This window comes from Cyprinus carpio, chromosome A7, assembly GCF_018340385.1.
Source record: "Cyprinus carpio isolate SPL01 chromosome A7, ASM1834038v1, whole genome shotgun sequence".
Lineage (NCBI taxonomy): Eukaryota > Metazoa > Chordata > Actinopteri > Cypriniformes > Cyprinidae > Cyprinus > Cyprinus carpio.
The window spans coordinates 6,242,525-6,256,850 of NC_056578.1; the positions used below are offsets into that span (position 1 = coordinate 6,242,525).

The 14,326-nt window shown below is 37.9% G+C and overlaps 1 protein-coding gene and 1 long non-coding RNA gene across 2 annotated transcripts; both read left to right on the forward strand.

The window, feature by feature from the left end:
• Positions 1–2,093: 2,093 nt before the first annotated feature.
• LOC109067332 (macrophage mannose receptor 1-like) lies at positions 2,094–6,325 on the forward strand. Its single transcript, XM_042759416.1, has 5 exons — positions 2,094–2,261; positions 2,443–2,481; positions 2,572–2,928; positions 4,363–4,719; positions 4,886–6,325. The coding sequence occupies exons 2-5, from the start codon at positions 2,445–2,447 to the stop codon at positions 5,248–5,250; spliced, it is 1,116 nt and encodes a 371-aa protein (XP_042615350.1). The 5' UTR covers positions 2,094–2,261; positions 2,443–2,444; the 3' UTR covers positions 5,251–6,325.
• Positions 6,326–12,494: 6,169 nt separating this feature from the next.
• On the forward strand, positions 12,495–13,125 carry LOC122145564. The gene is made up of 3 exons (XR_006160398.1): positions 12,495–12,651; positions 12,770–12,808; positions 12,899–13,125. It is a non-coding gene; the product is annotated as an uncharacterized LOC122145564 (long non-coding RNA).
• The last annotated feature ends 1,201 nt before the right edge of the window (positions 13,126–14,326 follow it).

Sequence of the window (14,326 nt, forward strand, 5' to 3'; positions counted from 1 at the left end):
TTAATAGATTAAATGCACTAGAATGTTATTGAATAGTACGAGTGACGCTGAGTGCTGTAGTTCATTTATAGCCTAAGTTCTGGTGCTTTTATTTAGGCTTCAAAATTCATCAAAGTTAAATTATTGTGTGAAGATTATCTTAATGGACAAAACGTGTAAATTTCATGAACTATGTTTGAACACAGAGCTTATTTTTGCGATAATCCAAAAGCCTATGGAAAAATCCTGTAGGCATTTGGTCGAGGGTCAGAACCAGTGTCATGCTAACAGCTGATCAGCCTACAGAGTGACGTCATAGCTCCCCCACTCTATTGGCACTCGACTTCTGTGAAAAGTAAACTCTGTCTTCTTTAATTTGATTCTTAATCATTTTGACAAGGGAGGATGACTAACTATCCTAAAAATGTAACTGTTTGTGTATGATGCAATAAACAAGCATGAGCTGAATCAATATGACACTTTATTGACATGCCTCAGCGTGAACTGCGCGTGCCATATATGGCATTACACCATGTAACTTTTAATATTTTAACTAAACGTTTTGTCATTCTAACAGCAAACTGAGCTATGCAAGATACTGTATGGTCATTAAATATCAGGCCTCACAGCTGGTCTCATCCTCTGAACGCTCCTCTCTGTGGTCACTCCGCGGCCGTGTTGAACGGACAGATGTTTGTGTTGGGCAGCTGCGACTCTCACCTACACTTCTGTCCGAGTCTGTGGTTTTATGACCCGGTTCACGGCTGCTCTAAACACACACACACGATGCTGGTTTCGGGACAGTGATTGGTCATGGCTGGATGTTGCAGCCAATGTGGACGGGGTTTGGAGACCTGCTGCAGACCGCACCTCTCACCTGCAGCAGCCGCTCTCGATGGACAGCTGTACGTTTTGGGAAGCTCTTCGGCTTATTCCGCCCATGATACGCCATGGGTGCACCGTTAGGATCCACAGACAAAGTGCCGGGACCATACGTGGATCTCCCCGCACTTGCTTTACAGCTGTCTGTCAGCCTGAAAAGTAAAAGAGCACAAACTAGGACAAAAGAACTGTCATTTTCATGAATATCCATTAGTTTATACAAATATGACTTTCTGGGACTGTTCTGTCACTTGCACAGACATTTGTCAGGGTGAACAAAGTAATACCAGCTGACTGTGCTCAGTTACCAACAACAGCCTATTGAATGAGCCTCATATAGGCTAACAATTAATATTCATGAGGCAAGTAGAGCTGGACAAGAAACTGACTAAAGCTGCAGGAAAATGACATCATGTCAACACTGATTGGCTGATGTAACTGCATCTGCATCAGCGCTTTACACTCAGCTGTTGTAGTGACAGAGAGTGTATATTTCATTATCTGTGAATTGAAAATTTAATTAATTTTCTATTTTTAGATTAGTTTCCTGCTCTTGTACCTCATATGTAAATACGTTTACGCTGTATGCACCTTTTTGTGCTACATTATGTAGCTTCTGCTGCTGTTCCAAAGTAAAAATGGTGACTGAACATGAAGTTTAGTATTAAAAAGGAACCTTTTTATCTGGCTTGACCCCATGTCTAGTCATATGCATGTAGATCAGTGAAGAAGAAAAAAAAAACAGAGAGAAAGATTAAAGAGGATGAGGTAAATGAGAGAAAGAGGTTAAAGTAACATTTAAATCAAATGCAAGCATGAATTGTAACACCAGTGAATGAAATTTACTGTTATATAAGTTGCCATTATACTGTATGAAGACAGTGCTCCTGCATAGTGAAATAATGTAGATGTTCTCTGAGGTTATGATTTCCATAAATAAAGAGTTGAGTGTGTTGTTGCTGTTCTTTTATTTGCATGTTTTCATTACTCTATATGATAGCACTCATAACACGACAGATACTGTGCTAATGGTGACACAAAATATGTTCAAATTTTGTGAAAATATTGTTTAGTTTGGGATGCAGAAAACAAACATGCAAATGTTGAGGTGGGTTGTTCCTGGGAAGCTGCTGTGGAAATACAATACTTCATTAAAGAACATACAGACTCTCTGTCTCCACCTCATTCAAATGAACACACTTCCACAGAATTACAGCAAAAAAAGACCAACACAGAGAACAACAACAACACTGAGGAAGAAATGACCGAGGAAGAAAAATGGAGTAATAAACAAATGAAGTGACGTGCTGAATGACGGATGAGAGCAGATATAATAATCACATAGTTTGAAGCTGCAGACAGAAACATCAGACTCAGGACAGAAACACACAACCTCTAAAGTAAGAACAACTCACATCTTCATTCTTTAAATTAGACTTTGAGATATTATTGTTGTCTTAATAACTGTGTACGGTTCATATATGTTCCAGTTCTGATGGATTTTTAATTATCACTGAAATAATGTTTTAAATGATTAAGTGAATATTTAAAATCTAAGTTATCTCTATTATTCTTCCTCAGAAATGGAGCAAACTCTATATTTCATTCTTCTTCTCGTTGGTGAGTGTTTGTGGTTTTATTTCTGGTTTCTAGTTTCATTAGGTTTGATCCTGTTATGAAAAGCATTAAAGCAGCGTCTCTCTTTTACAGCTCTCTGCTCCGTATCTGAATGTGTTCAGCGTCAGTATCACTTTATAAATGAGAAGAAGACCTGGACTGAAGCTCAGAGATACTGCAGAGAGAAATACACAGATCTGGCCACCGCTGACAACATGAACGACATGAACGAGTTGAAGAAGAGTGTGAATGGTGGAGGTTTTCAGTTTGTCTGGATTGGGCTGCAGAAGACGGGTCGTGATGAATGGCAGTGGTCTTCAGGTGAACCTGCGCTCTATCTGAACTGGGGAGATAAACAACCAGAAGGAAGAGATGATTGTGCTATGCTTTTTAATGGAAAATGGCATGATTTTCCATGTAATGCTAAGAGGCATTTTATCTGCAACAACAGTGAGTGCAGCTATTTAAAATTAATTTATAGAAATTCAACAACCATTAATTTATAGATGTGCTTATTCCTATTTTAATTTGATTGTGAATATAGAAGTCTGAAGACTGTATATTTGTCTCACTTTCATTGTTAATACAATTTCTGTATAGACACAATATTTTCCAGAAAAAAAAAATACTTGTGGTGGTGTAATTTGTCAGAATAGGAACCTGCAGTTAAAGAAACTATAGAGAAAAAAATAATAATAATAACAGAGAAAAAGAGATTGATATGGATCTAGTTGTAACAAGGCTGAGACGTGAGACGTGTGGATCCATGTGCAAAGCTTTATTCTTAAACATGGTCAAAACAGGCAAGGGTCAGACAATTGCAAACAGGTACTGTATATCGAGGGCAAGACAAGGGTAATCCAAAGCAGGCGTGGTCAATCGGTGGCTTACAGTATCCAGAGGGCTTGACAAGAAGGGAAATCCAATAACATGAGCAATAGTCCAGACGAGGTACAAACACAGTCCGAAACAGAAAGGCAAAGGGTTAATCCAATATAAACAGGCAAGAATGAGGTAACATGGGAAAGCAGGCAAGACAAGACTATGACTAAGGACTGGAAACTAGGGCAGAAAACTGGCTCTGTAAGGTGCTACCACTAGAAAAGCGATTTACACAAACAATACTCGGTAGTGAGAAAGAGGAAGTCCATGGCTTAAGTAGCATGTCTGATTGGAGTCAGCTCTGTGTGTGTGTAATCAGTGCAATGGATGATGGGAACTGTAGTCTGGAGTGAAGAAAAAAAAATAACATAGAGAAAAAGACAATAATATCGATGAGTGACCTCTGGTGGTGATCGGACGGAAGTCCATGTACAAGATTCATAAAACTAGTTGTTAATAACAATAACTGTAATCTTCATAAGAAATACATACAGCAGTGACTAGAGGTGCTAGAGTTTGTTTTTTTCAGTGTCAGTATCTCAACACAAACCTGTAATAGCTTAGTTTTTCTTGTACATGAAGTCAAGTCTAGTTCATGATAGTCCATTAAAACAATTAATTTATTAACTCTTAATTTATAAATTAGTAATCTACAGTCCAAGTAAATGTTCCTGTGGATTAGTTAACTAGCATAATTGTCTGCAGTGTAACATCTTCCTCTGTTTGACGGTTCTCTCATCCGGCTCTCTGTGTCTGAGTCAGATAAATAGAGAGAGCTTTAAAATCATCACAATGTTCTCCAGTGTTACTTCATATTAGATCTTTAATATAATCCTGAAAATATTGTTAATATTCAGTATATCACCATATGTAGAAGCAGCTCAAGTCTTTGAGTGACGTGTTTCTTATGTTTCCACCACTGCTCCTGTTCACATCCAAACCATGAAGCAGCGTAATAATAATGAACAAAATGATTTATGAATCCATTTGTTTTTCTGAAAGCGAACACAGGACTCGTCTTTATCGATCAGACGATGACTTGGAGAGATGCTCAGAGTTACTGCAGACAGAATCACATTGATCTGGTCAGTGTGAGAAACCAGAATGAGAATGAGAAGGTTAAGAAGATCATTAATGATAATCACTCATCTGGATCATTTGTCTGGTTCGGTCTCTTCAGAGTCAGAGACTCATGGCAGTGGTCAGATCAGAGTAACTCTTCATTCAGATACTGGAAATCTGGTCAACCTGATAAATATGGACAGGGTGAAGACTGTACAGCTGTTGAACTGAAAGCTCAGGGACGATGGCATGACGTCTCTTGCACTGACCACCAGTTTCCTTTTGTGTGTCATGAAGGTGAGTAGATCCTCACAAAACACACACACTCCATCATCACCTCCAGATCTCTTAAAGTTCCCGCTACATGTCTGACATGACAAATTCATCCCCAGTGTTTGTTCTGCATGTTGTTTTTGATCAGTCTCTCTCTCTAGTTTCTGCTTGTGCTTTGTTTGGTTTCCAGATAAACTGATTGTGATCAGAGAGAATCTGACGTGGTCTGAAGCTCTGAGATACTGCAGACAGAATCATGTGGATCTGGTCTCGGTTCATTCACAAGAGATTCAGCGTGAGGTGATGAACGTGGTTAAACTGGCGTCTACTGCGGAGGTGTGGTTGGGTTTACGTTACTCTCACATTTTGGGCGTCTGGTACTGGGTGAGTGGAGAGACGGTGTGCTATCAGAACTGGGCTCCAGGGAACGGTACATCAGAGGAGGACTGTGAACACACAGTGAGATCTGGAGCAGTTCAGTCTGGAGGAGATCATCAGCGCTGGATCAGCCGTCCTGAAACTGACAAACTCAACTTCATCTGTAGCAGATATTAAGAGCATAGGCGTCACTAGGCCATTTTCAGGGGAGCTATAGACCCCCTAAAATGACCACGCAGCCCCCCTAAAATTTTGAGATTACATAAACTGTACACAAATTTGTGATCACCCCGGTCCCCTTAAAATTTCATATGAAAACAGAGGCAGACTTCGATCGGCTCCTCCACGTCTTTCAGCGCGTTCTTCAATACAGACCTCAGCGGAACAGAGCGAGAAACAGAGGACAAGGTGTGTGTTTATCAATAGATTGTTATAAAATCATATGTGCAGTTCTTTGTCATAAATACAGTTTACAAAATATCATGGGGGAGCAATCGGTTCCAAATGTATTTCAGTGCGTTCACCCCTTGTGTGTGTGTGTGTGTGTGTGTGTGTGTACCCTCATTGGGGGCTGAGCCCCCCTAAAATGAAAAACCTGGAATCACCCCTGATTAAGAGTGAAAGGATACACAGAGTTTTCATGTAAGAAAACAAGTGCTTGTGTGTTCACTTCCTTTAACTTCATTTTTATTCATCACTTTGTAAAGTAATCATTTTACACACAGTAATTTCAGTAGAAACTTTAGGGATAAAAAGGTAGAAATCTTTTGTTCAGATGTTTGTTAATTTAGTTTAAATATATTCTGCAGTAAACTGTTATTGAGCTGTAAATTGTCTGATTTGTTCTGTTGAGGGTCTGTTTTTCTCCAGGTAGATGGATTTCTGTTGATGCATCAGTGTGATTTGTGTGGGTTTGTTTGCTCCATGTACAGAGCCCCATAATCACTGTAAATGCATGCTTTGTGTTTACAAACTGTTATTTACTAATTTCAGAATTATGAAATGTTAATCTGTTAATTGAATTTTGTGAGGGGTCAAGGGGCATCATATGTACTCATCATTAGATATACATTTATACTGTTTTCCGTCTATTTTATCATGAAAAATTATAAATTAAGAGTGTGGGTTTTTTTGTGATTCAAGGACCTCTTTATGTTGCTGTGGCTACTTCTTTCTTTTATATTGAGTTTCATGTATTAATCGTGTCTTTAGATTAGAAATGACTGGTTGAATGTGAATCAGTGAGCATCAACATTATGTGCCTCTGCTAAATGAAATATTGTTTGTTCTTTAAGGAGTGAAGGTTGGGTATAAAATTTCTACAATCCTTTTGTGCTAAATATAAAAGAAAGTGTTAACAACAGCAGTTCAAATAAACTCCTGTACAACCAGCAATCTCGTTTCCCAACATTCAAAATCCATCTTTTCAATCATAATTCATGTTTCACAGTCGCCGCTGTTCCACAGTAGAAAGAAACTAAAGAGATGGAACAACTACAACGACAACAGACGCCCACACTGACAATCGCTCCTGTGAGTGGGTTTTGAGAGAACCTCTTTAGACTGAAAGAGTAAAAGGACATTTTTATCAGTCATAACTTCTGGAAAAAAATACATCAGAGGCTGGACAAAGATGAAGCGTTCTAGAGTGCATGAGTCGACCACCTGCGTTCACACACTCTATCAAATGCAGTATATTTTGAAAGGCAACGTGTTTAACTGAATGCATAAGTTATATACGTGTACAAAGCATACTTTGGACTTTAAGCTGTTTCCCAATTTCAACCTGGTCTAATAAAAATACGTACCTCTGTGCACTTTTTGTGCAACACCATTTTTACGTACCTTACTGCACGTTTTGCCGCAGTTTCAAAAAGAAATGTCAACTGAGTGGCGCTAAAACACTGGTTCAATTTGTGAAACCTGGCACATTTTTATTACGTTGAAATATTTACTTATTGCTGTGTTTTTATTATGTTGCTTTTGGTACGTATTGGGGCGTTTCATAATTCAAATATCCAGGGACTGTCGCTAAAAGTTAATGCTCTATCGTGTTGGAAATATGCCCTACACCAAACCCAATCCTAAACCTTCCCGATAGTGTTAACAAATGCAAAAATTATATAAAAAAGCATTTGTTGATGCAGCCATGCCATTTGAACTTTCTTATATGCAGATTTGATCTGTTTTGTCAAACACAGGATAGTTACACGGGATTCGAACCAGAGCTCCTTGCCTCTCAAGTACGTCTCCGTACTCCGCGAGCTACCGAAAAAACCTACCATCTATGAAAACCCATAGATATGAAGCTGGATATGTGCAATGCTAACATTCAAAAGCATCAGTTTTCAAATCTCCCAGCATATTAATATTGTTTTGAAGTCATAACATGATATTCTTCAAGTAATTGTGTGAAAATGATGCTTTATTAGTCAAGTCACCTTTATTTATATAACACATTATACAAAACAGATTGTGTCAAAGCAACTGAACAACATTAATTAGGAAAACAGTGTGTCAATAATGCAAAATGACAGTTAAAGGCAGTTCATCATTGAATTCAGTGATGTCATCATGCAGCTCAGTTCAGTTTAAATAGTATCTGTGCAATCATTTGCAATCAAGTCAACGATATCGCTGTAAATGAAGTGTCACCAACTAAGCAAACAACATCAAAAACCCACAAGGAACCAAAACTCCATCAGTGACAGAATGGAGAAAAAAACCTTGGGAGAAACCAGGCTCAGTCGGGGGGCCAGTTCTCCTCTGACCAGACGAAACCAGCAGTTCAATTCCAGGCTGCAGCAAAGTCAGGTTGTGCAGAAGAATCATCTGTTTCCTGTGGTCTTGTCCCGGTGGTCGTCTGAGACAAGGTCTTTACAGGGGATCTGTCTCTGGGGCTCTAGTCCTGGTCTCCGCTGTCTTTCAGGGCTGTAGAGGTCCTTTCTAGGTGCTGATCCACCATCTGGGCTGGATACATACTGGATCCGGGTGACTGCAGTGACCCTCTGACTTGGATACAGACTGGCATCTGGTGGCTACGGTGATCTCGGAATAAGAGAGAAACAGACTAATATTAGCGTAGATGCCATTCTTCTAACGATGTAGCAAGTACATCGGGTGTTATGGGAAGTGTTCCCGGTTCCGGTTTACCTGATTAATGCAGCCTAAAGATCCTTTAACAGATTTGGATATTAGAAGCGTATTAGAGTGCTATGTGTAAGCCAGGTTAAAGAGATGGGTCTTTAATCTAGATTTAAACTGCAAGAGTGTGTCTGCCTCCCAAACAATGTTAGGTAGGTTATTCCAGAGTTTGGGCGCTAAATAGGAGAAGGATCTGCCGCCTGCAGTTGACCTTGATATTCTAGGTATTATCAAGTTGCCAGAGTTTTGAGAACGGAGCAGACGTGGAGGACTATAATGTAACAAGAGCTTGTTTAAATACTGAGGTGCTAAACCATTCAGGGCTTTATAAGTAATAAGCAAGATTTTAAAATCTATACGATGTTTGATAGGGAGCCAGTGCAGTGTTGACAGGACAGGGCTAATGTGGTCATACTTCCTGGTTCTAGTAAGAACTCTAGCTGCGGCATTTTGGACTAGATGGAGTTTGTTTATTAAGTGTTCAGAACAACCAGCCAATAAAGCATTACAATAGTCTAACCTTGAGGTCATAAACGCATGGATTAACATTTCTGTATTAATTGAATTAATTGAAACTCTGTAAATTTGTGTGAAAAGGAATAAAAGGTGTCTGAGTTTAACTGCCTCTAGTGTTAAATTATTTTGGAAACTGCCGTGATATGTACTTATTGGTGCGTATTTTGCGTCTCGCTAAAAAGTGCATCCAGGTACATTTATGCCATGAGACCAGGTAGCCCAGTTTAGATGCTGCATCCTTTAAGGGCTTTATTCGAAGGCCGAATGCATCACAACCTATTTGTAATATCTCCATTTAACCATCTTGTACATACAGTTTTTTATTTTAAAGTCTATCAGAAATGTCGCTGTTTTTAGCTAAGAGTTTTCTCTTATAACCTATTCACCAAGCTGCTGAGACAAACTTTTACTAAGGAATAGAGAGAAGTCATAAGCTAAGAGTAAGGGCGGGGTTAACCTTGTTGCTATGGATGATGTCAGCGTGCTTACTAACTATGCACACAGTGATTGACTGATAGTCTCTGTTTAATAAACAGAGTAGAATAATCAAGGCTGATAGTAATACATGCAAACATAAAAAAAAAAAAACCCAGTTACTTCTTGACCAACTGGTCAGTGAAATGAGGATATAATCAAAGGAAAATTTGGAGTTGGGATAACCTCCAAAACCAAAGGTGATACCTTTTAAAAAGATCATTATCTTCAAATGTTTCTTAAATGTTTACATTAAGAGGCAGATTGCCAGCAAACAGCAATTTTAGGATAGTTTGTGGCTTGGTCTTAGTGACTTGGGAGTTCTCTTCACTACTCCTATCCTTTCACAGATTTAGGAGCTAGTTTTAGAGCTAAAACTCTTTGTGAAATACTCTCAGAGCAAAAATTAAAGAGTCCTAAATTTAAGACTGACACACCCATTATTTTTAAGATTTTCTCATAAATCTGCGAGTTATAAGTTACATTTAGCCTTAAGATGTTTTGTGATGAATAAGACTGAAATACAACAACACTCACTGTTTATCCTCCTGTTTTACGTCAAAGATGTAAATATAGTTGAAATATAGTATATAGCCTGAAGGTCTAAATGTGGTGAGGACATAAGCAAATGAATGAGGATGTGTTTACATGCAAACGTGTTTGTGTTTTCTTAAAAAAAGATAAAATAAACAGCATGAGTATGAAACAAACAAAATTTGAATTTTTAAAAGGGAATCATCTTCATCTTATATATTTTTTTCTTCCAAATCCTCCTCTCAATAAATACACTCTTTAATAGTCAAAACCAATGGTGTAGTGCAGGGTATGTGCAGGTAGACCTATACCCACTTCTAAACCCATCTGATGGGCATCATTCAGTAGTGTCCTGCATTAGCCAAAACACCCAGTAAAGACAGTAATGTGGTCAGGACCGAGGCTTGAACACTCTCATGCAGTGTCTGTTTCATTCATACTCAAAGCCGGAGGACGCTCTGAGACACAGAAAGTCCAGAACAGCCTCATAGAAGTAATAACTTATGAGGTGCCAGGAAATCCCTAATATGGATAAAGGCACCCAACTATTGTAGCCAAAGCAATCTTTGCTGTAGCTAAGCTGAATAAAAATAAATGTTTCAACTGATGAAACATGAAGACAGTAAACGCACAATTGCGACAATATATAGTTTATGTGTGTCTTTCAAGTCATCTCCAGGTAGGCTAATAAAAAGCATCTGAATAATGCAGTGTTAATTGGCATAGCATTTATTACAGCTGGCTATAGAAACTAGAAAATATAGGAAATATAAAAATGAAGTGAAGTGACGTATGGCCATACTCAGAATTTGTGCTCTGCATTTAACCCATCCAAGTGCACGAACACACATATCGTGAACACACACATGGAGCGGTGGGAAGATATTAGTAAGATATTATTATATTTCAGATGCCATATTGCTGCAGTGCCCAGAGAGCAGTTGGGGTTTCGGTGCCTTGCTCAAGGGTCTCACTCTCGTGGTGTTGAGGGTGGAAGAGAGCACTGGTTATTAAATACCCCTACAACAATTCCTGCCGGACCTGAGACTCGAATCCACAACCTTCGGGTACCAAGTCTGACAACAACAACAATAATAATAATAATAATACTAATAATAATAATAGAAAACCTGTCAATTAGACCAAAAAAAAAGTATTATTATATTTGACATTTCTGTCCCCCTCACTTCTGAAATGAAGGCTACGCCTGTGCGTCAGGGCTTGGAACTATCATTTGTCTGTCACTGCATGTAATGGTAGAAAAATCAGTCACACAGAAGTAGAGCTGAACAATTCTGGATAAACTGACAATCATAATTTTGTTGTCGTTTCAAAAAGAGATCATGATTCTCCCATAATTCTGAAGAGACAACTAAACAAAATAGCATGTAATTTACTAGTTCTGACAAAATGTTAATTGCTGCAATCTATTTATTTTTTTATTATTTATTGCAAAATCTGCACCTCTTCTCTGGTTAATATAGATTTTATAATGATCCATATTCTGTGAAGTCAAGCAGCAGAAGTTAAGTGACAGTGTGCAAATACTACAGGCCCACTTTGGGATGAACTAAATATGCAAGACTTGACACGTCACGGTTTATAACGCAGGGCGTTCATCCTTTGCTGGGATGGGGAACAACTTAAGAGTATATCCACTTCTCAAAAACCCACTACACCACCGGTCTAAATCACTCCATCATCTCACACATTTCTTTCTCTTTGATTGGGGTGTATTCCAGAAAGCAGGGTTAACTTACCGTGAACTAAACCCTGAAATCTCGGTTGATTAACTCCAAACCTTGCTTACTCGAGGTATGTGGTTCCAAAAACGCGTCCGGGAGTAAGTTCATTCAACTCAGAGTATGTTCCTGGTTAAGACTCAAGACATTCGCAACAGAGCAACAAATTGACGGGTAACTACAGAAACGGACGCTAAGAAAAAACGTGCCAAGCTGTTCCTTTCTTCTTTTGTTCATTAGTTGTTTACATGCTTAGTGCATATCGCCACCTAATTGATGGCTGTGCAATCATTTTTATTTTCCATTTAATCTTTAATCCTTGAGACTGTGAATTATATTGTTTGTTTTATGCTAATTATATATTAAGTCATATCAGATATGTATTTTGATTTAATTTTAGACATTATAGAAAATGGCGCTCCTTGTGTGAGATACTATAAAATGTAATAAATAAAATCAATAAATATATATAAGTTAAACATCCCCTTGTCATAGTGTTTTATAATTTATACATATAACTCTTATATATGCCAATAAAATAAATATCATATTAGAATAATATATTACCTTATTTATTACTTATATTATCGCTTCCTCATTAACATATCATATATATATATATATATATATATATATATATATATATATATATATATATATATATATATATATATATATATATATATACAAAATAGGCTATATTACATATTGTAATATTATATAATGTTGTGCACTATCTGTCACGCCCACTAAAGGCTCGCTTCAACACTGCATTAAAAAGTAGTTCAACAGAGAAATATACATGTCAAATTGAAAAGGGATTTAACTCGAATTATGCAGTCCACCAATAACATGAAATCTATTGGTTAGTTGTTAATGTTAGAATACAAATTATGAATGTTCTTATGTTTTTAATATTTTTATAATTAAGGTCCATGTTCATATTGACTCAAAAAAACTGACTGAGACAGACGTCAATATGCAAATTAGGGGAAAGAAGTGGGAAAATACACCAGTATAAAGGAAGTGAATATGAAATAAGGGTTTTAGAGTAATAAACAAATGAAGTGACGTGCTGAATGACGGATGAGAGCAGATATAATAATCACATAGTTTGAAGCTGCAGACAGAAACATCAGACTCAGAACAGAAACACACTACCTCTAAAGTAAGAACAACTCACAACTTCATTCTTTAACTATAAACCATGAATCCTGTTACACTGATAAGATGCTTTTTAAAATATGTTTTACTCTAAGATGAATAAGAGAGTCTTTCTTCCTCAGAAATGGAGCAAACTCTATATTTCATTCTTCTTCTCGTTGGTGAGTGTTTGTGGTTTTATTTCTGGTTTCTAGTTTCATTAGGTTTGATCCTGTTATGAAAAGCATTAAAGCAGCGCCTCTCTTTCACAGCTCTCTGCTCCGTATCTGAATGTGTTCAGCGTCAGTATCACTTTATAAATGAGATGAAGACCTGGACTGAAGCTCAGAGATACTGCAGAGAGAAATACACAGATCTGGCCACCGCTGACAACATGAACGACATGAACGAGCTGAACAAGAGTGTGAATGTTCAGTTTGTCTGGATTGGGCTGCAGAAGACGGGTCGTGATGAATGGCATTGGTCTTCAGGTGAACCTGCGCTCTATTTTAGGGAAGAGGTACAGCACCTGGCCACATGGTGCGCTGACAATAACCTGCTCCTTAAAGGGATAGTTCACCCCCCCCCCCCCCCCCCCCCCCAAAAAAAAAAGATCATCCACTCATCATTTTCCCTCTCTCAAGTTGTTTTAAACCTAAATGAGTTTATTTCTTCTGATGAACATGAAAGTTATTTTGAAGAATGTGGGTAACCAAACAGTTGCTGGTCCTTAGTGACTTCCTTAGTATTTTTTCCTGCTGTCAAAGTCAATGTGGACCAGCAACTGTTTGGTTACCCACATTCTGCAAAAAATAAAAAAATAAAAAAAATAAAACACTTATTTTATGTTCAGCACAAGAAAGAAATAGATACAGATTTGGGACAAAATGAGAGTATAGTATAAGCAGAGGTTGATATGTCACATCTCTGTCGACTGGCAAACTGTGACAATAAATTGAACCTGTTAGTCAAGTACTTAATGAAACTATACAAAATAAAAATAAATAACAATATGGACACAATCCCTAACACCTACACCTCCAACTCCAATTAATTCAAGCTGAAACACCTTTAAAGATAGGGGGTAATATTCCTGTCATGTTAGAAAAACATCAGATAATAACACGCTTCACTGATATATGACAGAAGAACATTGATAAATAAACAGAGCATAAAATTACATCACTTCCAGAGTGTGTCTTGCAAATCATACCAGGGACTCAAAGGCTAGCCTCTTTTTGAGGCGTTCCTGCTCTCTCTCAAAGTCCTCCATCGTCTCCAGCTGCTCTCTGTGGGTGGATGGAAGGGGAGGCTCACTTCTTCCCAGCCATCTGACCTCCATGTGGATTTCCACCAATTTAGACAAAACTTTTTTCTGAAACTCTGAATTCAAATTATGCTATTGTGCTGAAGATGATGAAGTATCTTGAGATTTGTGTTTGATCAGTTTCATAATCTGAAAGACAAAATTTGTCAAATATTACTTTGTTGTTCATAATAGTGGATATAGCTCTTGTAGCAAGTTTTGTGCCCATATGATTTATTAAGTTTGAAAGACTCAAGCAACCCCAGTGCACAATTCCTTCCTCTGCTGTACTCAGCAGTCAGTCAAGCTCAATCGGTGCAAAAACACTCCCGTTATAATCAGTGAAGCTATGTAAACTGTATGATGAATAAATCTCTTAGCCCTTATTTACACT

Bases quoted from the DNA above. Each gene is read 5' to 3' on its own strand.
- LOC109067332 (XM_042759416.1), top strand. From the start codon at position 2,445: ATGGAGCAAACTCTATATTTCATTCTTCTTCTCGTTG. The intron at 2,482-2,571 runs GTGAGTGTTTGT...TCTCTTTTACAG, and splicing joins TTTCATTCTTCTTCTCGTTG to CTCTCTGCTCCGTATCTGAA. The intron at 4,720-4,885 runs GTGAGTAGATCC...TTTGGTTTCCAG, and splicing joins TCCTTTTGTGTGTCATGAAG to ATAAACTGATTGTGATCAGA.